Source organism: Hyla sarda, chromosome 6 (genome assembly GCF_029499605.1).
Source record: "Hyla sarda isolate aHylSar1 chromosome 6, aHylSar1.hap1, whole genome shotgun sequence".
Classification (NCBI taxonomy): domain Eukaryota; kingdom Metazoa; phylum Chordata; class Amphibia; order Anura; family Hylidae; genus Hyla; species Hyla sarda.
In genome coordinates, this window is record NC_079194.1 from 239,436,845 (window position 1) to 239,459,461 (window position 22,617).

Here is a 22,617-nt window from a genome sequence, read left to right on the forward strand (position 1 = left end):
AGTGGGGGAGCAGATCCTACCCTTGTAGTCTGATGCTAAGGGTGATCCCCAGCATAAAAATGCATACGGTGGGGGATGCCTGCAAAAGACTACAAGTGTCACATTAACATCCTACACCAGATAAGCGGTGCGGATATGTAACAATTAGAATAACAGCATACAGGGATTAGGTACACTACTGTGTTAGATGTAACAATGACATTGGCTAACCCTCAACATTGATGTTAAAATTGAGACATTCGCAAGTATATCCTTATATGAAGGACATACCTGAGCCTGCACACTGCCAAGGTTTCTCAAGTGGCGCTGGACCTAGCACTAACCTACCTGTGCCTGATAAGCAAAACCAGGGGCCAGTGGGCAATTACGGCAGCATTAGGTCCGACTCACAGCTTGCTCCTAGTTACCTCCAGTGTGAACTGGGCACACATACAATGGGAGGAGGGAGGCAGGCTATAAGCCCCACCCAAGTGGCTGAGTATGTATGCCGGCCTCACAGGTGAACCTGAATGCAACCTAGAGTGGTAATAAAGGTGCATAAAATGTGGAGTTTTACATCAGTGTTTCCCAACCCAGTCCTCAAGGCACACCAACATTCCGGTTTTTTTCAGTTACTCCATTGGAATAGAACAGGGGAAAATTTAAATCCTGGACTGTTGGTGTGCCTTGAGGACTGGGTTGGGAAACACTGTTTTACATCTCCAAGTATAAGACTTAAATAACGAAAAAGAGAGATGGTCTCAACTGGCAGGCAGGAGGTGCTCAACCCCACATGCAGTTGTGCATATATACTGGGGGAGCAGATCCTACCCTTGTAGTCTGTTGCTAAGGGTGATCCCCAGCATAAAAATGCATACGGTGGTGGATGCCTGCAACAGACTACAAGTGCCACATTAACATCCTACACCAGATACCACTTGAGAAACCTTGGCGTTGGTGTGGGGGCTCAGGTACTGTATGTCCTTCATACAAGGATATACTGGCTAATGTCTCAATTTTAACATCAGTGTTGAGGGTTAGCCAATGTCATTGTTACATCTACCACAGTAGTGCACCTAATCCCTGTATGTGAGAATTTTGAGTTGGACAGAATCCCAGGTAACAGTATACAGTATCAGTAAATCTTCAACCAGACAACCTCCATTTGGGGTATGTTGGAGATAGAGCTACTAGCAATAGGAAGGTATTCCAAGCAGGTGAGATTTTGCTCCCTTCACCTGGTGGACAGTTCTGTGGCTGTAGATACCATATCCATACCTTGGACATTCTAGCTGGCCTACATATTTCCTCTGATTTCCATGATTCTGAGGGTATTAATGAAGGCCCATTTTGGCCCAAGAGATCCTGGTTCTCCAACACATGTGAATGAGTTAAGGGAGGTAATGGAGGCTTCCATTCATGCAAAACCTGGTGTCCTAGGGCACGAAGCTCTGCCAGAACCTGTGATCATTCAACCTGACTGCATGGATGTTGGCTGGACCCTAGTAAAGGCCAAGGGCCTTTACTCTAGCTCACTGAAAGAGGGAGGCAACCAATAGGTCTTATGCAAGAATAAAGGAGATCCTCATGGCATGGTGTGCCTTTAAGCAGATTGACCCCAATGCTTCTTCAGTCCTGTTTCTACAAGTTGGATTTGACAATGGGCTAAGCACAGACTATGAGGGTACAGATTGCTGCCATCTCCACTATTCCAGGTCAAAAACTACTTTAGAGGCATTTCTCATCACTGCTCATGGTCAATTCAGTCAGTGAGATCTCCCTCTCTTTCTCTGGTTCTAAGAGCCCCATGTGCTGAGTCTTTCTATTAGGAGTCACATCTGCTAAAAGAGTTTGTAGAGCTCCAGGCTTTCATCCGTGGAACCTTATACAACATTCCTCCCTGATAGATTTCTGTTGCAGCTCCTGCCATTGTTGTCTCATAAATGTCCTTTCTTTGCTAACATCAATTGGGTTATAATCTTACTTGTATATTCTCTTGATCCATCCTCAGAAGAGGAGGCAGGCCTTGGGATTTACCTTCAGAGGACAGAGGCCTTTCAGAAGGTGGTGAACTTATGGATTCTCTGAATGATAAAGAATAACGAGAAAAGAGCCTCAAAAACTTGAATGTCTAGGTACATTTGTGAATGCATTACCTTATGCTATTCTCTCTGAAGCCAAGACCCAGCAGAATTCATGAATGTTCATTCGACTAAAGCAGTCTCTTCTTCTTGGGTGGAGAGGAACCTTGTTCCACTGGACCAGATTTGACAATTAGGTGTTCCTTTGCTATTACTTTCTTTAGGCAGTATAAGATTGATATCCTATTGGCCTCAAGGACATCCTATTTAAGGTCTGTTCACAATTCTGCAAGACAGAAAGTCCTCATTATTGTGCTGCGGGGAAACGTAAGGAAAGATTACATTTAGAATGTTATATGTTTCCTTTTGTCAGCACACAAGCATCCCTGCCTTATTGTATTAGGATTATGTACACTGCTCAAAAAAATAAAGGGAACACTTAAACAACACAATGTAACTCCAAGTCAATGACACTTCTGTGAGATCACACTGTCCACTCAGGAAGGAACACTGATTGACAATCAATTTCACATGCTGTTGTGCAAATGGAACAGACAACAGGTGGAAATTATAGGCAATTAGCAAGACACCCCCAATAAAGTAATGGTTCTGCAGGTGGTGACCACAGAACACTTCTCAGTTCCTATGCTTCCTGGCTGATGTTTTCGTCACTTTTGAATGCTGGCAGTGCTTTCACTCTAGTGGTAGCTTGAGAGGAGTCTACAACCCACACAAGTGGCTCAGGTAGTGCAGCTCATCCAGAATGGCACATCAATGCGAGCTGTGGCATGAAGGTTTGCGGTGTCTGTCGGCGTAGTGTCCAGAGCATGGAGGCGCTACCAGGAGACAGGCCAGTACAACAGGAGACGTGGTGGAGGCCGTAGGAGGGCAACAAACCAGCAGTAGGACCGCTACCTCTGCCTTTGTGCAAGGAGGAGCAGGAGGAGCACTGCCAGAGCCCTGCAAAATGACCTCCAGCAGGCCACAAATGTGCATGTGTCCACTCAAATGGTCAGAAACAGACTCCATGAGGGTGGTATGAGGGCCCGACATCCATAGATGGGAGTTGTGCTTACAGCCCAACACCGTGCAGGATGTTTAGCATTTGCCAGAGAACACCAAGATTGGCAAATTTGCCACTGACGCCCTGTGCACTTCACAGATGAAAGCAGGTTCACACTGAGCACATGTGACAGAGTCTGGAGACGCCTTGGAGAATGTTCTGCTGCCTGCAACATCCTCCAGCATGACCAGTTTGGTGGTGGGTCAGTAATGGTGCAGGGTGGCATTTCTTTGGGGGGCTGCACAGCCCTCCATGTGCTGGCCAGAGGTAGCCTGACTGGCATTAGGTACCGAGATGAGATCCTCAGACCCCTTGTGAGACCATATGCTGGTGTGGTTGGCCCTGGGTTCCTCATAATGCAAGATAATGCTAAACCTCATGTGACTGGAGTGTATCAGCAGTTCCTGCAAGAGGAAGGCATTGATGCTATGGACTGGTCTGCCCATTCCCCAGACCTGAAACCGATGGGACATCATGTCTCACTCCATCCACCAACGCCATGTTGCACCACAGACTGTCCAGGAGTTGGCGGATGCTTTAGTCCAGGTCTGGGAGGACATCCCTCAGGAGACCATCCGCCACCTCATCAGGAGCATGCCCAGGCGTTGTAGGGAGGTCATATGGGCACGTGGAGGCCACACACACTACTGAGCCTCATTTTGACTTGTTTTAAGGACATTACATCAAAGTTGGATCAGCCTGTAGTGTAGTTTTCCACTTTGATTTTGAGTGTGACTCCATATCCAGACCTCCATGGGTTGATAAATTTCCATTGATAATTTTTGTGTGATTTTGTTGTCAGCACATTCAATTATGTAAAGATGAAAGTATTTCATACGATTAGTTCATTCATTCAGATCTAGGATGTGTTATCTTAGGGGTCCCTTTATTTTTTTGATTGGTCAGACATTTATATACCTTGGTTGGTCAGACATATATATACTTTGAGGGGGAGGTCTAAGTTTGTTTGTTCAAATTAAAAGTTCCTTAGTCCTGCTGTCAAGAGCCCGCCGAACACCCCCATTATTGTACTGAAGTCGGGACTAAGGCAGGGTCTCAAACTCAGATTATCTGGAGGGCACTGGAGGTTGGAGGTAGCGGCTGGGTGAGGCTGGGCCACATGCGCCCCTCGCATATAATGCCCCCATCATGAGCCCCTCATTATTCTCCCACCAGCAGTAGCACCCAAATCATCCACCAGCAACACCCCCCCCCCCCCCATTCCCCCTACCCCCTGTGGTAATAGCATGAGCTGACGTATGATGGGGGTGCTACTGCTGGGTGAGGGGGGGAGCATTAGGTAGGCAGCAGTTTACCCATATTAGGAAGGTAGCAGTTTCCCCACATTAGGTAGCTGTAACACAGATTCCCCAAATTAGGTAGCCATAGCACAGATTCCCCACATTAAGTAGCCATAGCACAGATTCCCCACATAAGGTAGCCGAAGCACAGTTTCCCCACATTAGGTAGCGCAGCACAGTTTCACCACATTAGGTAGCTTTAGCATAGATTCCCCACATTAGGTAGCCATAGCACAGTTTCCCACATTAGGTAGCGCAGCACAGTTTCCCCACATTAGGTAGCCTTAGCACGGATTCCCCACATTAGGTAGCACAGCACAGATTCCCCACCTGGCCTGCGCTACTTACATCTGCCTGTGGGGACTTCCTGGTGGAGGTGCGCGAAGCTGCGCAGGATGTCGGCGTCCTTGTGCGGGGCTTGCAATAACGTCACTCACCGCGTGCACCTCCGCCAGGAAGTCTCCGCAGATAGATGTAAGTAGCAGTTTAGTGATGGGGCAAGACTGGTTGCCCCGTCATATGTGCACCGGGTCCTATATAGCAGTGTTTGCCGAAGTGTTTGAAGTCTTTCGGCATTTAGCCCTGCTTCCCCGAAGCAGGGCTAAATGCCTGAAGAAATCACCTGCCCGGTGCTCAGAACTGCATGTCCCGGGCGTCGGATGATACAAATTCCAGATCCCTGGTGCGGGCTGCAAATGGCCCGCGGGCAAGGAGTTTGAGACCCCTGGACTAAGGGAAAACACATTAAGATTCTAAATGTAATCTTTTACTTTCCTAAAAAAACACTTTCCTATCTCCCCATTCACTTATAACTAATACCATTAGCTTAATATGCCTATTATGGCCTAAACCATCAACTGGACAGTCACCACCACTAAGCTTTTAACAGAAGGAATGCTCAGGTTCACACTGTGTTGATAGTAGTGGTGACTACTCCCTTGACAAAGCAGTATTCTGCCGCAATGTCCATAGTCTGTCAAGGGGGCATCTACTGCTGCTCACTTGTCAACAGAGTGTGAACCTGAGCGGTCTCTCCGTTAAGAACTGAGCATGGTGATCACCCAGTTGACAATCCTTGGAAAACACCTAGATGATAATCCCTGATTGCTAGTGAATGGGGAGGAGTTATATATATATATATATATATATATATATATATATACACACACACACACAAACACCCTCAAGTTACAATATTAATTGGTTCCAGGACAACCATTGTATGTTGAAACCATTGTATGTTGAGACCATAACTTGGTAATTGGTTCTGAAGCCACCAAAAAGTCTTCCAAAAATAGGAAAAATTAGGATTAAACAAAAATAAGTAGATAACTAATACAGATAAAGCAAATCCTTACATATAGAAGTAAGAAAGATCTGCTGGGAGCTGTAAATTAATGTCTATGTAGAGGACAGGAGTTTCTCCAGGGTCCTGTACAGTACACACAGTGTCCTAAAAAAGTCAAATGGAGCCACCCTTACTTGATGCCCAAAGGAGCAGCTAACTGTGGCACAGGCAAAGAGTATACAGAACATGTAATACCACCCTGTACTGTAGGGGGCGCTACCAGACAGCCAGTCAGTGCATGCGCTTCAGTAATACAGGTGTTTTACCAGTGAATGTCCATTCTGATTGGTCAGTTCTTCCAGCAATTGACACGTTTCGCAGATCTGGACTGTCCGAGCATTGTATGTTAAGTCTGTTTTCAAATTACAATGGCCCAGACACGACCATTGTATGTCAAAACTATTGTATATAGAGGCCATTGTAAGTTGAGGGATCGCTGTATGTTTTTAAATGAATCAGTGGTTTTACCTGATGAAGTATTAGTAGCCAATGTCTTCAATGTCTGTATGTTACCCAAGCAGTGTTTGACTGTATGGGCAACCTTCATATTCTTTTGCTAAATCTGTGTTTGTAAGGGTGTATTTACACTTTGCAGTTAAAACCACAAACTTTTGCAAAGTTTGAAACGTATCCCCTAAGAACTGAAAATGATATCATTCTTCTTGTTTTTTAGATGATCTGCTTATAACCGGATGACCCTGCTAATATAAATAACATCTGCGAAAAGTGCTAAAAACCCAAACTGGAAATTATAAAAAAAAATAAAAAATATATTAAATATGAAAAAATGTTTTCTACCAGGAAATGACTTCAGCCAAGCCAGAGGTCAGAAGAGTCTCTTTGTATTTTCCATCACACATCCAGGAGAAGGCACTCTGGGAAACTCTGTGTTATCTGTTGGATGGGCTAAGTTTAGCAACAAGTGTGCTGGGAAAGTAAGAGATGGAGGGTAACACACAGCACAAGCACAAACAAATGGAAAAACTGCGCTCGTTGTTGGCCAGGGCCTCAAATGGGAAGACGTAACTCAGGGCTGGGAAGATGTATTACAAACAAGCTACTTCTGCTGTCACTTCCCACTGTATTACAAGTCCGGTTGTAACAAACTAATGGAGGCATCTAACCAAATTCCCACAGCAAAGGTTATAAATGAAAACATTGGAACTATTTTTTATAATTCTAAGAGGGCGGTGTTCCTGTTTTAGTGTGAAGCAAAGGCACTTTATGTATTCTAAAGGTAAATGACATAGCAAACAATACCATATTACAATAACAGAATTAGTGGCTGACTTAGCCAAAAAATGTATATATTATACCACCAATTGATATATGGTACCGCCATTGTTACCTTTAGAAAACTTTTTTCATCCCAGCAGTAACTTTTTATTCATCAGTCTCAGACAGTTTCTTAAACCAATCCATTGCTGTGGCTTTCCTCACCAGGGTTTTCCTAAGTAGTATAAAGTATTTAACTCCTAGTCTAAAATGCCAAATAGGCAAATTTTAGGGTTGCAGGTCATAGGAGAGGATAAAACCTCAGAAAGGAGTTGACTTACGTCTTCCCAGAAATTATAAATGGTCAAGTTAGCCACATTATGTGCCAAAATCAGCAAAGGGATAAGTACTTAGGATACTGGGGTGCTGACAGTCTGCCCATTCTAAGAACTCATACCAGGGTAAGGTTAGCTTGATCAATCACGTTCAGTCGGATAAGATATTTAGGGCAGAAGAAACATAGATGTGATTCCATCAGATGGCCTCTCAATGAGGACTTTTGTGGGTAAGCAAAAAGTGGAGTACAAAACTCCCGGCCTGCTCATTTCCCCCCCCCCCCCCTCCCCCACTGTGGGGGGAGATGAGCAACGGCAGGGGAAAGATGGGCGGTGGAGGAGAGATGAGCGGCAGGGGACAGATGAGAGGCGGTGGCGGGGGACAGGTGAGCGGCCGGGGCAGCGAAGCCCGCCGGTTCCCAGAAATATGAAACTACAGTGTAATTTTATATTTCCCGGCCTGGGCTGTGATTGGCTGGTCGGTCTCGGCCAATCACAGCCCAGGCTGGGAAATATGAAATTACAGTGTAGTTTAATATCCCTGGGAGACAGCCAGCTCCGCTCCTCGGCCACCCACCTGCCCGCAACTACAACTCCCAGCATGTCCTCACTGAAAGGGCACCGTTGTTTTTTGACGGGACACTGTTGTGATGGAAAGTATCAGAAAGTCCAAAAACTTTAGATTTAGATAAATCAGCATTTTTTGTAATTGGAGGACTGTATGGTTTAGAAAAAGCTATAAAGTAATTGCAGGTACTTTTGTAGATATTTGAATGGAGATTTCCCTAGACAACTGTGGGCATATGGTATTACATAACTGATTCTCCCATCTCACGACTACTGTAAATACTACTGTCATTTATGGAAGATACTGGATGCTAACAAGATCCATAAGAATTTGTGGATAGCGATTCTGAAATGCTTCCTGTGGATTGGCATGATTGGTATAAGCAAAGTGTGATCTGTGCTCTCCTAGTAGAGTTTGCCTAAGGCCGACTCCCAACAGATCGCCCCGGGGCCAGAACAGACTATTTACATCGCAGTGGGACAGAGATCAAACAGGTAACCTATGCTACAGTGTCAGAAATCTTTTTGAGTGCTGCAATTGAAGGTTTTAAGAGGTTAATTACCAACGTTAGTCATTCACTGCGAGTGGCGGCTGCTAATGGAAGACATCACTCTCAGTCTATCAAGCGTCTTCATATACTCAGGGCACTGCATGACGTACATGTACATCATGGTGCATTAAATACCAATGTACATGTATGTCATGGGTCATGTAGGAGTTAAGGGCATCGTAGGAATGGTTTTATTTACTGGAATCTGTAGGAAGCACAACAATAAATGGATTAAAGCCCTAGGTACACTCCATGGGGGACATTTATCATTGGCTTTACACCACTTCAATGTTCTAAATGTTCCTGCAAATATTGCGCAATTGAATTTTTTGCACAATTGTTTTTGCACAAATTTATCAAGCCCCGTGCACCTTTTTAGTAAATTTTGAGCAACTGTGCAAACAATACACCAAGCAAAAGGGTAAAATCTATTCTACCTTACACCAACATTGATAAATGTCCTCCCATGAGAATTGTAGAAGACTTGTTGGTTCGTTGAAAGCATTTCTTAAATTCTTCCTGTGGATTGGTATATACAGGAAAAAAATCTCCTCTATATGAAATTGAAGTAAAATTCTCTGTACCTGGTAATAATTTATATTGGAAACAAAAAGATCTTTATGGAAATGTCTTTCTGGTATCTAGAATTGAGCTGGAGCGCAATGGAAACGGAATTCGTAACAGGCAGGATTTACTATTTTTCCTGTACATATGTCTAGAAAACACACAGAAAAAGAGACTATGTAGAAATCTCTTTTTTGCAAGCACAGTGGTTAAACAGGGAGATTTTTGCAGATATAATCATACAATGCCACCGCAGGTAGGTATTACAGCAGTCAGCATAGAAAGAGTGGCATAACAACCAAAAAAGTGATCGGTGTGAAACAGCAGAATAACAAACAAGACCACAGGATGGTATAAGGCCAGGGCCTATACTGCAACTTTTTGTAATGCTACATAAAAGGTGACATCAGTGTGTAAAAAAAATAGAGGTACACACAATAGCTGTTGCTCACAGATCAGCCTCCCCGATTCTGTAGAATGAGCTCTGAAAAGGTCATAGAGCATTCCTAGACACCTTTCCCATTCATGTTAATATGACAGCTTCAGTCTAATGTTGCCTATAGCTATGGGGCTTACTGTAAAGTATATCTCTAAATACTGATAAAAACAGCTCAGACAAGATGGCTTGCATAAAAAAACAAAAACAAAAAAACACTCTAAAGAACACCTGGCCTACATCAACTTACCACTTTATGGCCTCTGAAGTATGTAGAGAGGGATGGTGAGGATATAAAAATTAGAAAGTCTCCTCCACTAGCCCATTAAATAGTTCCCTGGGCATGGAGATATACTCACCTAGTCCTGTGTTCTCCAGATGCAATCATGCCCATTCAGCGTAATTGACAGCCCGGGCACAACCCGTGTCATCACTCTGCTCCCGCTTAATGGGCGTGATTACAGCTGGAGAAGACAGGACTATGTGAGTATAGCTCCCCGCCCGGCAAGCAACACTTTCTAACATCATATCCTTACCATCCCTGCAGACATAAACATCTCCCAGGGATAGTGAGAAAGATTTTACCATATATAACCCGTTACCACTCATTATATATGGTAAAACCTCATGACAGGTTCCCTTTAAAGGGGTACTCCGACCCCAGACATCTTATTCCCTATCCAGCGGCCGGACCCCCGCGATCTCTGGCCAGGCATCCTGGCATTCTGAACATTCTGTGCAGATTGCTGGCTTCGGGCTTCCATGTTCGTTACGTCATGCCACGCCCCCTCTATTCATGTCTATGGGAAGGGGCGTGACAGCTATGGAGCAGATATGCTGTAGACAAATCAAATATGGGTTTTGTCTGAGAATAAGAGCAAAGGTCATATTTGGCTTCCACAAGTTGCCCTAACCGCTTACATTTAAAGAAACATTGTACCCCAAGTTTAAAGGGGTTTAAGTGGCTAAAATTATTGATGGCCTCTAATCAGTGGGATGCCAAAAAGTATTCGGGAGAATGCTGCTTCCCGCACAACACATTACATGTGGCCAGAAGCCAAGTGCCATTCATTGTATAGTGGTGGTATGGGGATCACTGTTGCTTCCCTCCCATTGAAATATATATATACTACACAGTAACTAATTAATAGGTGTGGATGATATAGTGTTATTAATCCCAAACTACTGTATATTAGTGAATAGATACACAAACGTTTGGCTCAGACATAAAATGGGGATGTCTGTGTAAAGCCTGATGGGTAACACAGAGAAAGCTTGGTTCTGCTTTCATACTACAGATTGTTGATTATGAAAGGGGTACTCTGGGGAACTGAACTGATCAGACGCTTATTCCCTATGTACAGGATACAGAATAAGTGTCTGATTGCGAATGGCCCATCCACTGGAGCCCCTCCGCAAGCTTCTGTACGGGGCCTGTCCTATCTACCTGTCCTCTGCCCGCTCCTGCCCCCACCTTCACTGGACATAGGCAAATGATGGCCCACTTGGATAATCACCGGATGTGGTGGGACTTCTCTGCTGCCAGGGATTAGCTGAGTGTCCAGTCAGGTGGGGGGGCCAGAGTACATCGAGAACAGGTAAATAGGACAGGCCCCATACAGAAGTTTGTAGGGAGCACCAGAGGTTGAATCCCCCCTGCCCGTGATAAGACACTTATCCCTTAAAGGGCTGATAGGTTCAGTTTCCCTGTAGTAACTCTTCAAGGCACCAAAATCCAGATAGGCAACAACGATATGTCTCAAATATTGAGGCTCCATCAAGCATTGTTGTACAGTTGAGAACAAATTCTTATGTCCATGTTAATGTAAGGTTCTTCTAAAGAAGCCCAATAGCATAATACAGATTGGACCTATATATCTGTGCACTGTAATGCACACCTCTTCAAGTTTGTGAAAAGGAGTGAAACCATACAGGCTTAAAGGGGTACTCCAATGGAAAACTTTTCTTTTTATTTTTTTAAATCAACTGGTGCCAGAAAGTTAAAGAGATGTGTAAATTACTTCTATTAAAAAATCTTAATCCTTCCAGTACTTATTAGCTGCTGAATACTACAGAGGAAATTATTTTCTTTTTGGAACACAGAGCTGTCTGCTGACATCAAGAGCACAGTGCTCTCTGCTGACACCTCTGTCCATTTTAGGAACTGTCCAGAGTAGGAGAAAATCCCAATAGCAAACATATGCTGCTCTGCACAGTTCCTAAAATGGACAGAGATGTCAGCAGAGAGAACTGTGCTCGTGATGTCAGCAGACAGCTCTGTGTTTCAAAAAGAAAATAATTTCCTCTGTAGTATTCAGTAGCTAATAAATACTGGAAGAATTAAGATTTTTTTTTTTTATAGAACTAATTTACAAATCTGTTTAACTTTCTGGCACCAGTTGATTAAAAAAAAAAAAAAAAAAGTTTTCCACCAGAGTACCCCTTTAAAAGATAACAATAACATATAATGCAATGTCTTGCTTTAGGACCTCCGAGGCTATAGTAGCCTATAACAAGAAAACAGTCTGTTAATGGATACTTATCTCTTCATGATGGAGAAGTCAGATGGTACAGTAAATCCTGATCTAGCAAAGCAATCCCTATTGTCTCAATGAGAAGAGTTTCAGGGATTCATCTGCATGGAGATCTTGCATGAGTTATAGTTCACTCAACTGCCTTAATATGGCCTACGGAGGAAAAGGATCTTGTCTCAATGGAAGACCCAAAGTCTAGCTGGGATAGCCATGGCGCGTGTAATACACCCCTTTTTTAAGGCTCTTCTTATCACTGATGAAGGAGCAGAAAAGGCTGGGGAAATGGATACAGTGGAATTCTGGTAATCTTTCTCTTCCTTTCCTTCTAGCCGCTTGTGGTATGGAGTCTCGATCAGGACTACTAAGTAGATGTGCTAGAAAATGTCTTGGCAGCGGCCCAAGGTGGACGTGGAAAGGCTGGAATGTCATGAGCCCACTCAACAGCAAAGGCCAATGATAGGGATCGACCGATATCGTTTTTTTAGGGCCGATACCAATAATCGGTGGAGGTTAGGGCCGATAGCCGATAACTTATACCGATATTCCGGTATAAGTTATCGGCTATTCATCCCCCCGCGACACCGCTGCAGATCATTGATTTAAAGCGGGCGCTTTAAATCAATGCACTGCAGTGGCTTTTGCGGTGCCATAGGCCACCGCCACCACCCGCTTCTCTCCCCCTACCTGTCAGGGTGGTCCGGGCCATCCATCCTTCCTGTAGTGTCCGGCGGCATTCCGGGTGGAGGGTGAACCGGTCCGGGCTGTCCTTCTCCGGGGGTGCTCTTCTCCACTCCGGGCAGGCTCCGGCCTAGTAACGCAGCATAGACGCCGCTGCGCAGTGACGCCCGTGCGCAGCGACGCACCTGACGTCACGGTGTAGCGGCGTCTATGCAGCGTACTAGGCCGGAGCCTGCCCGGAGTGGAGAAGAGCACCCCCAGAGAAGAAGGACAGCCCGGACCGGTTCACCCTCCACCCGGAATGCCGCCGGACACTACAGAAAGGATGGATGGCCCGGACCACCCCCATTACGGGTAAGTTTAATTTTTTTTTATTGACTCCGAGGGTGGGGGAGGGGCCCGACCAGTATAGCGGTATGGGCAAAAATCCATACCGTGGGAGAAAAAAAAACAGTATCCGGTTCATACCGGTATACCGCCCAGCACTACAGTGGGGGGTGCGACGCGGTGCGGTGGGGGCGGTGCGGGGGGGGGGGGGGGGGGCATTATCGGCAAGGTAATTGTCGATACCGATAATGCCCAAAATCGTGATTATTGGCAGATAATATCGGCAATACCGATAATCGGTCGATCCCTAACCAATGATAAGGTCAGGACCTCTTTAATCCATACCTCCTCAAGAGGTGCACTGCCCTCCACTTCCTCCAGCAGGCATCAGACCCAAATGTTGTTCAAACACAGCTGGTTCTGGAGGTCATCAGACTTTTTGGATCACATATTAGCCACCATCTCCTAAAATAGTGGCTTTGACAGGTACCAGTGCAGTTGAGTCTTCTAAGTGGGAGATTCTGTCCTCTGGGTCATGAAACTAGTCACATGAAGGTTGTGCAAGTCCTGGCAGAGTAGGTTCAAATCCACTTTGACTTCATTCATTTTGCCAGTAAAAATGCAGTAGAGGATTGAATTGCTGTTAAAGGTGAAATAGGCACTTGGGCATGTTCTTCAAGGTCTCTCCTCAAGCCTCATGAAGTGCTAGTGTGGCCTCGTCTCGCTTGTTCTTTAAGTTTTATAGCCCGTGCTGATTGTCTTGTTTGGTTCATAACTGAGGATTTGGGCTGGGACTTCCTTCTAGCGGTGTTTTTGCAGTAATATTATGCAGGACTCTGAAGAAATCATGAGGCTGGAGTATAAGCTCTCCAATAGTGTCTGCAATCTGGGCAAAAACATTTTATCCCCTATCCAAAGGATAGGGGATAATATGACTGATCGCGGGGGGCCCCGCTGCTGAGACCCCCGCGATCTCCCTGCAGCACCCGCAATCTATGCGGGAGCTGAATTTCCAGTTTCTGAAACATCCGGGTTTCCGGGACTGGAGACGTGACGTCACGCCCCCTCCATTCATGTCTATGGGAGGGGGCGTGACTGCCATCATGCCTCCTCCCATAGACATGAATGGAGGGGGCGTGGCGTGACGTTCCCAGTCCCTGAAACCTAGAGTTTTCCAAAACTAGAGACGCAGTCCCCGCATAGAATGCGGGTGCTGCAGGTAGATCGTGGGGGGTCTCAGCAGCAGGCTCCCTGCGATCAGTCATCTTATCCCCTATCCTTTGGATAAGGGATAAAATGTTTTTGCCGGAATACCCCTTTAATATATTGACTTTTAATGCATATCAATAAATATAACATTTTATGATGAAGTGACTCCAAATTGTTCTTTTTCAGGTGTATTCAATAACAGGAGGTCACATTCTATATGGTGCCTACAATTATTTAGTAAGGATAATACAGTGTCAGTACTTATTGACTCATCTACTTTACTGTATCCTTTATATATGTGTTTTGTTGCTTGGTGTAAATTATTTCTGATTACTCAGAATAGGACAAGTCTACAATAGTTCCGCCAAATATTGCTCGGGACTCTCGGTACTGAATGTGGCTTTCAGGTTAAAGGGGTACTAGACCCCTAGACATCTTATCCCCTATCCAAAAGGATAAGATCTCCATGCTGCACCCGGCATTCGTTTAGAGCGTCTGGTGCAGCGCCTGAGGCTTGTAACATCACGGCCGCACCCCCTCCCATAGACTTGCATTGAGGGGGTGTGGCTGTGATGTCACAAGCCTCTGCCCCACATTGCCAGTCATCCGGCACAGAGCGAAGTTCGCTCCGTGCACCGGATGTCTGAGGTGCTGCAGCCAGGATCGCGGGGGTCCCAAGCGGCGGGACCCCTGCGATCATACATCGTATCCCCTATCCTTTGGATAGGGGATAAGATGTCTAGGGGTGGAGTACCCCTTTAAAGGGGTACTCCGGTGGAAAACTTTTTAATCAACTGATGCCAGAAAGTTAAATACCGTATTTATCGGGGTATACCGCGCACCGGCCTATAACACGCACCCTCATTTTACCAAGGATATTTGGGTAAAAAAAGTTTTTTACCCAAATATCCATGGTAAAATGAGGGTGCGTGTGTGAGCGTGTATACCCCGATACATCTCCAAGAAAGGCAGGGGGAGAGAGGCCGTCGCTGCCCGCTTCTCTCCCCCTGCCTTTCCTGGGGTCTAGAGCCCTGCTGCCGGCCCTTCTCTCCCCCTGGTTATCAGCGCCGCTGCCCGTTCTGTCCCCCTGACTATCGGTACCGGCGCCCCATTGCCGGCGCCGATAGCCAGGGGGAGAGAAGCGGTGCCGACAGCCAGGGGGAGAGAAGGGGCAGCGGCACCCATTGCCGGCGCCGCTGCCCCGTTGCCTCCCCCCATCCCCGGTGGCATAATTACCTGGGTCGGGTCCGCGCTGCTGCAGGCCTCCGGCGTGCGTCCCCGTGCAGCGCATAGCAACGACGAAGGGGACGCACGCCGGAGGCCTGCAGCAGCGCGGACCCGACCCGGGTAATTATGCCACCGGGGATGGGGGGAGGCAACGGGGCAGCGGCGCCGGCAATGGGTGCCGCTGCCCCTTCTCTCCCCCTGGCTATCGGCGCCGGTACCGATAGTCAGGGGGACAGAACGGGCAGCGGCGCCGATAGCCAGGGGGTGAGAAGGGCCGGCAGCAGGGCTCTAGACCCCAGGGAAGGCAGGGGGAGAGAAGCGGGCAGCGACGGCCTCTCTCCCCCTGCCTTTCCTGGGGCGGTATCGGCATATAACACGCACATAGACTTTAGGCTAAAAATTTTAGCCTAAAAAGTGCGTGTTATATGCCGATAAATACGGTAGATTTGTAAATTACTTCTATTAAAAAAATCTTAATCCTTCCCGTACTTATTAGCGTCTGTATATTACAGAGGAAATTCTTTTCTTTTTGGATTTCTTTTCTGTCACAAACACAGTGCTCTCTGCTGACACCTCTGTCCATTTTAGGAACTGTCCAGAGCAGCATAACTGCTCTGGACAGCTCCTGACATGGACAGAGGTGTCATCAGGGAGCACTGTGTTTGGCGCAGAAAAGAAATCTAAATAGAAAATAATTTCCTCTGTAGTATACAGACGCTAATAAGTACTGGAAGGATTAAGATTTTTTAATAGAAGTAATTTACAAATCTGTTTAACTTTCTGGCATCACTTGATTTGAATATAAAATAGTTTTCCACTGGAGTACCCCTTTAAGTTAGCCTAATATGTTGTACAACAGGAGACGACAAATACATTTAATATAAAAAGCAGATCAGGTAACAAGATGCATGTTTCAAAGTGAGTTTATTTGTATGTTCGGAGTGATGGGAGGATACCCCATCACCAGTAAGACACACAGCTGTAGAGAAGGACAAACTTACACACAAGGATATGAATGGAATGGGACTAATGAACCAGAAGCTCATGTCTATGAGCCAGATACAGGCATCCCTCTGGACTCCACCTGCTGATGTACAGACTAGAACCAGTCCTCTGAGCAGCTGGAGACACAAAGGTTGCCAATTCCTGCTTTTGACACAATAGGATACTACAGGGCATGGACACATGGAGACAGGTTTACAAGTTGGACTGTTGGCAAATGAGCAAAAACACACAAATTAGTGCCATGGAAATTAAAACAGTGCATTTATAAATTATAGAAAAAAATATCAAAGCAAAAAAAGGCGGTAACTGCAGCATGAAGGAACGCAGTGTTCAGTAAAACCATTTATAAATATAATATATTGCACAAAATATTAATAACACGTGAGTGAAAAAAAAAACACAGGCAGAAGTAGACGGAGTGAACATGGATGGAGGAGGAGGGGATGCGAGGGATTACATTTCACAAAAGACTGGAGAGGTAATGGGAGTAACATGCGTTTCATGTCCTTCTATAAAGGGCCTGTGCTTACAGTGTCAGTCGGCTCTGCAGCCCTTGACGTCCCTCACTTGGGAGAATGCCAGGAAATTTAAGTTTCAGCCTCCTGCTTTTTCTCACTGCTCTGCTTCCTGCTGCAGCTTAAAAAAAATTCTGTCCGTCTGTAGTTTGTGAGCAGGGGCCGATTCTGCTTGGTCACAAGCTTCAGTCGCTACTCTGCCAAAAGTTGCCCACATTGCATCTTATACAAAACTATGGTCTTATGGGCAGTGAAAAAGCAACAAAATGTGTTTTAAGAAAGCTGGGATGTCAAAAATATGCTAGGGATGGAGAGCATATACTTATTCTTGTATGTCACCCTTATCTCTCCCCTTAAAGGAACATTAAACTTAGAAATGAATAATAAAATGAAGGAGGCATACTTGATTACACTTCTGTCAGACTGCAGGATTTAAAGTCTACTAGAAATCATCTTCTAGAAACATCTTATGGCAATCAATCAAACAGGCTAATCTCCTGCCCATCAGATCCATTTGGATTTAGGAACAGCTAAAGTGTAGAGGGGAGAGGCTCCTGCTGCAGCCAGCTGTTTAACAACCAGACAAGACAGTAAGGAGGATAAGGGGAAGGGGGGGAGGGGGACAAGGCTGACTTGCTGCAACACAGAGAAGATTTCTTAACTGTAATAGGAGAGGAGACAATTGAACAAAAATGAAAAAGAAAATGATAAAATCCCAGCATTCCTCCATTTTTTACGTTTACTGTTCCTTTAAAAGAGGGCAATTCATCAAACTCCCCATGGCAGCACTTACAGTAGAATACAGCCATCCATCACAATATCAATCTTCACACTGGAGACATCTCCATTTGGGCTCTATTTTAATTGCAGAATATTAATGCCCCGCTTAATGACATTGAATTTATTGGGTTCAACTTGAGTAATACATTATAAAATCTGCTAACAATGCAATCCCTCAATATACAGTTTAAAGCAGACCTGTCAGCAAGTTTTTAGGGTACTAAGTACAGGCATTGCTGTACAGGGCTTATGACCCTGAATATGTAAATACCTCTCATTAGCCGACTGACCCCTCCAGTGCAGAGATTTCAGAGTTTGAAAAGATATGCAAATTAGGTTTTGGAGTCCACTGGGAGTTCCCATTGGCTGCTGGATTACAGTGGAGAGGTGGGCATTACAGTACAGCCTTGTGGCTGTCAATCAGGGGGTAGAAGAGGTGACCAGCACACAGAGGGAAGTGACTGGAGAAGGGGGCAAAATGTGCTTGGCATTAGCACCCAAAGGCAACTCCCAGTGGGCACAAGCCTAATTCGCATATATTTTTAAACTCTGATATCGCTGATGCTGGAGGGGTCAATAAAGGGGTATTCCGGGCAAAAAAATCTTATCCCCTATCGAAAGGATAGGAGATAAGATATCTGATCGCTGGGGGGCCTGCCGCTGGGAACCCCCGCGATCTCCCTGCAGCAGCGCGCATTCTATGCGTAGCTGCGTCTGCAGTTTCGGAAACCGCAGGGCTACCGAGACAGGGACGTGACGTCACGCCACGCCCCCTCCATTCATGTCTATGGGAGGGGGCGTTGCGGCCGTTACGCCCCCTCCCATAGAAATGAATGGAGGGGGCGTGGCGTGACGTCACGTCCCCGTCTCGGAAGCCCGGCGGTTTCCAAAACTGCAGACGCAGATTGCAGGCTGTTGCAGGGAGATCGCAGGGGGTCCCAGCGATCAGACATCTTATCCCCTATCCTTTGGATAGGGGATAAGATGTTTTTGCCCGGAATACCCCTTTAAAGGGGTACTCCACGCCCCCTCGTGATGTCATGCCATGCCCCCTCCATTTAAGTCTATGGGAGGGGGCGTGACAGTCATCAAGCCCCTTCTCATAGACATCAATGGAGGGGGCATGGCGTGAAGTCACGACCGCCGCTCCAAGCCTTCTGAGCGGAATGTTCAGAAAGCTGGGGCACAGGTGTACCACTGTAACCAATTGGAGGTATGTACTGATTCAGGTCAAAAGCCCGATGCAGCCATGCTCCCTCTAACTGGTAGGGGGGCTGCCAGCCAACTAATCTTTGGGGGTAAAGCAGAGATAAATTAGCCATTTTTTGGTTTTTTTTTTTCACCTTGAGGTCTTTTACCTTGAGGTAAGATGCAGCAGACATTTCTGGCAGCCTCTCCACCCTCATTCCTCCATTGGAATAATCACACATTTTCCGCTGAAAAACCCAAACATGTTACTGGGGGGACTGAGTCGAGAGCTGCTGGTTGGATTCCCTTTCGACTGGTAGATATCTCCCGAGTATGACCAGATTAAGAATACTCTGCAGCCAGCCTGACCTGAAGTGCCGACACAAATATATAGGCCTTGATAGCAGCATAGTCTATCTTACTTGACTGAGATACTGGAGTATCTATAAATAGTGTCATATCTAGTGTTCCCTTTCCAACATACTGCCTCCTTTTTAGTATCATGTTTTATCCAGGCCTATGTAGTTATGGTCTTAAAACCTGCCTTATTGAAACGCATTTTGGCTTTTAGCTTTTTAAAGGGACAATTCATCATTTGTTTGTTTAAAAAAAAAAAAAAAAAACTATGGCCTTAGCTAAAGGTGTGTTTGTAGATAGATAACTCTGGAAAAAAGAAGCAGGCAGTAATGCTTAAAGGGGTACTCCGCTGCTCAGCGTTTGGAACAAACTGTTCCAAACGCTGGAGCCGGCACGGGGAGCTTGTGATGCTATAGCCCCGCCCTCTCAATGCAAGTCTATGGGAGGGGCGTCACGCCCCTCCCATAGACTTGCATTGAGGGGGTGGGGCGTGACATCATGAGCGGGCGGGGCTATGACATTACGAGCTCCCGGCGCCAGCTCCAGCGTTTGGAACAGTTTGTTCCAAGCGCTGAGCAGTGGAGTACCCCTTTAATGCTATAGGCACTATACTATGGAATGGGCTGGTGCACAGCATCCAGTGGTCCATTTACCCTTTCCGGACTATGGTTTAGGCTGAGTTCACATCACGTTTTTTCCCCATACGGGAGCGCATATGGCAGATGGGAGCTAAAAACTTGCGCTCCCGTATCCCTGCCGTATGCGGCCGGTATGTAATTAATTTCAATGAGCCGATCAGAGAGAACCGGTCGGCTCATTGAAATGAATTACAGCAGGGATACGGGAGCGCAAGTTTTTCGCTCCCCCCGCCGTATGTGCTCCCGTATGGGGGAAAAAACGTGATGTGAACCCAGCCTAACCAACATTTTAAGACCTGTGAATCAACTAAATTCCCCTGGTATTTCTAGCACTGCCATTAACAATAGTTTAGAATTGTGCGATCTGACATGACAGCTATACAAATGTTTTACTTTGTTTCTGAAAAGTTATTCCCCTGCTAAGCTCAGGCCCTGCCTTCCGATTGGGAACATTTGACTGCTTTAGTTTCTGATATGAAAGCATAGGGAGAAGCTAAGCCTTGCTCCTAGCTTACAAAGGGCTTCTAAGGGTTTATACAAAACAGCTAATAATCATATAAAATGATAAAGAGTAATATTCACCTTACCAAACCTCTGCTGCCCTTGTACTAACTCTTCCCTGGTTCCCTAGTGGTCCATGTTTACCTATCTCCATTGCTGGAGTGCAGAAAACAGAGACAACCTGGTGACCAGAAAATCATTGGCATGAGAACAGCAGGAGGTTGGTAGGGCAAGTATTATTCCTTTTCTTATTATCAGCTATTTGTAAAAAAAAAAAAATAATAATAATAATAATAATAATAATAATAAATTGGGATTTATTGGATTACTCCTTTAAGAAATAATCCAGCCAAAATATAAAACGGTCTATCACATAGGGCTTGTATGTGCTCCTTAGTCCTACATCGGGGAGGTTTGGTGTTTTCCCCCTTCACTGTTACTGTACAATTTCTACTTTGTAGTCACTAGCGGCTGTTATCTCAATGACGCATATTTTCCTTCAAAGATCCGTGTCAGGTTCCACCTCTTCTGTAACCCCCCACTGTCCGTGTAAAGTTGGAGAGGGCACAATGCCATGTGACAGCTCAGCTCTATCCAAACGTCCCGTACTGGAACTAGAGTTTTCTATGAATGCTAAATTATTCTGTAATAGCAGCATTGCCCTTAGGTGGCGATTTTATCTGAAATACCTCTCAAGGGGAGGAGAAAGAAAATGACCACAGCCTCCCAACGTAAAAATAATGATAATAAATAAACTAAAAATCCTCTCTCTTCCTGATAAAACAATACGAAAACCTATCAAATGTGGGGGGGGGGGGGGGGGAATAATGCAAAAGATTCTAGTGTTTAAAATGTGCTCATGAAACAGACCATACGGTGTTACCTACCCATACTGGCAGCTTGCTCAACAAAGTGACATCAGTTGCGAAAGGAAAAAAAAAAGAAAAAAAAAACAGAAGGAAAAAACAAACCAAGACAAAACACGATCATATTGACTTGTGCTCTTCCAAACATTGGATCTGGATGGTCAAGTGTTGCTCTCCCCACTCATATCTCTGTTCTCCGTCCTGTGACTATCTGGAGTAGGAGGAAGCAGTGGTCAGGAATTATACAGCAGGCACCCTCTGGTATCGGAGCCATCAGAATTCCTCTCTAATAATCCATAGTACTCCACAAGGTCAAGGCACGAGGGATTTGCGGGATGACAAAATGGTGTTTGCCTGTCCTGTTATCCTTTTATACCATCACTGAATGGTTTATAGGTGGAGGTCGCAAGTGGAATATCTTGGGAGGTTGGAATCAGTTCCTGTGTTTAAGGCTAGATTCTCATAAGGCTGCCGAAAATCTATATTCTAGAAATGTGCCACAATGTCAGGAAAGCTGCCCTGAATGTTGAGCGTCGTAAATCGCCTTTTTTTCAACCAACATTTTGTCTTAAAAACTTTTGTCTTAAAAGGACTCTGAGAAGTCTGTTTTTGTTTGGTGCACAGCCCTCCACTATTTGCAGGTGGTCTTGATCTTTGACTGTGTTAACAGTATAGCTCCCAAAGTGGCCTCTGAAGTGACAATTCCCAGACAGTCTCAGGGGTGGCGGTGTGGAAAACAAGTGAAGTGGTAATATGGAGGAGAGGCAGATCACACATCCAATAATCCCCAGCTCCCTGTCATATTCTACATCCACCTGGTCTGTCCCATTGGGGTGACTGGAGGGAGAGCAGGTAACATGGAGCAGGTCCTGAGGCAGCGCTGCTATTTGGATAGCTTACTAATAACTCGGATTAGAGCTCCGTTCTCATCTTTCAAGCGCTGGTTATCAGCCTTCAGATCCCCGAGAACCTATAGGAAAAAGTGAGACGATGGCAATGGAAATAATACATGGCCTGTGTAATCAAAAATCCCTAATTCATCTATGACCTAAACATGCCATGCTTTCAATTCCTCGCTTATCTCTTTATTTAAAAGGGTACTCCGCCCCTAGACATCTTATCCCCTATCAAAAGGATAGGGGATAAGATGTCTGCACTTCGGGTGCAGCGCTGGAGGCTCGTGACATCACGGCCATGCCCGCTCGTGACGTCACGGCCACGCCCCCTCAATGCAAGTCTATTGGAGGGGGCGTGATGGCCGTCACGCCCCCTCCCATAGACTTGCATCGGGGGGGGGGCGGAAGTTCGTGACATTTGTATAAACAGTCCTAATTATAAATGAGTTTGCTAAC

At 45.6% G+C, this 22,617-nt stretch overlaps 1 protein-coding gene and 1 long non-coding RNA gene across 4 annotated transcripts in view; one reads left to right on the forward strand and one right to left on the reverse strand.

Moving 5' to 3' along the window:
* Positions 1 to 6,521, forward strand: part of LOC130276833 (uncharacterized) — a 98,944-nt gene extending 92,423 nt beyond the window's left edge. The window contains exon 3 of the long non-coding RNA XR_008845259.1: positions 6,446 to 6,521. This is a non-coding gene — a long non-coding RNA (uncharacterized LOC130276833). The remainder of the gene's footprint in view (positions 1 to 6,445) is intronic.
* A 13,308-nt stretch (positions 6,522 to 19,829) lies between these two features.
* Positions 19,830 to 22,617, reverse strand: part of LOC130276834 (protein phosphatase 1 regulatory subunit 12A-like) — a 37,779-nt gene continuing 34,991 nt past the window's right edge. For all 3 annotated transcript variants that reach the window (XM_056526747.1, XM_056526745.1, XM_056526748.1), the window contains one exon: positions 19,830 to 22,235. In XM_056526747.1, the coding sequence (XP_056382722.1) occupies positions 22,149 to 22,235 (87 nt within the window). In that variant the 3' untranslated portion in view covers positions 19,830 to 22,148. The remainder of the gene's footprint in view (positions 22,236 to 22,617) is intronic.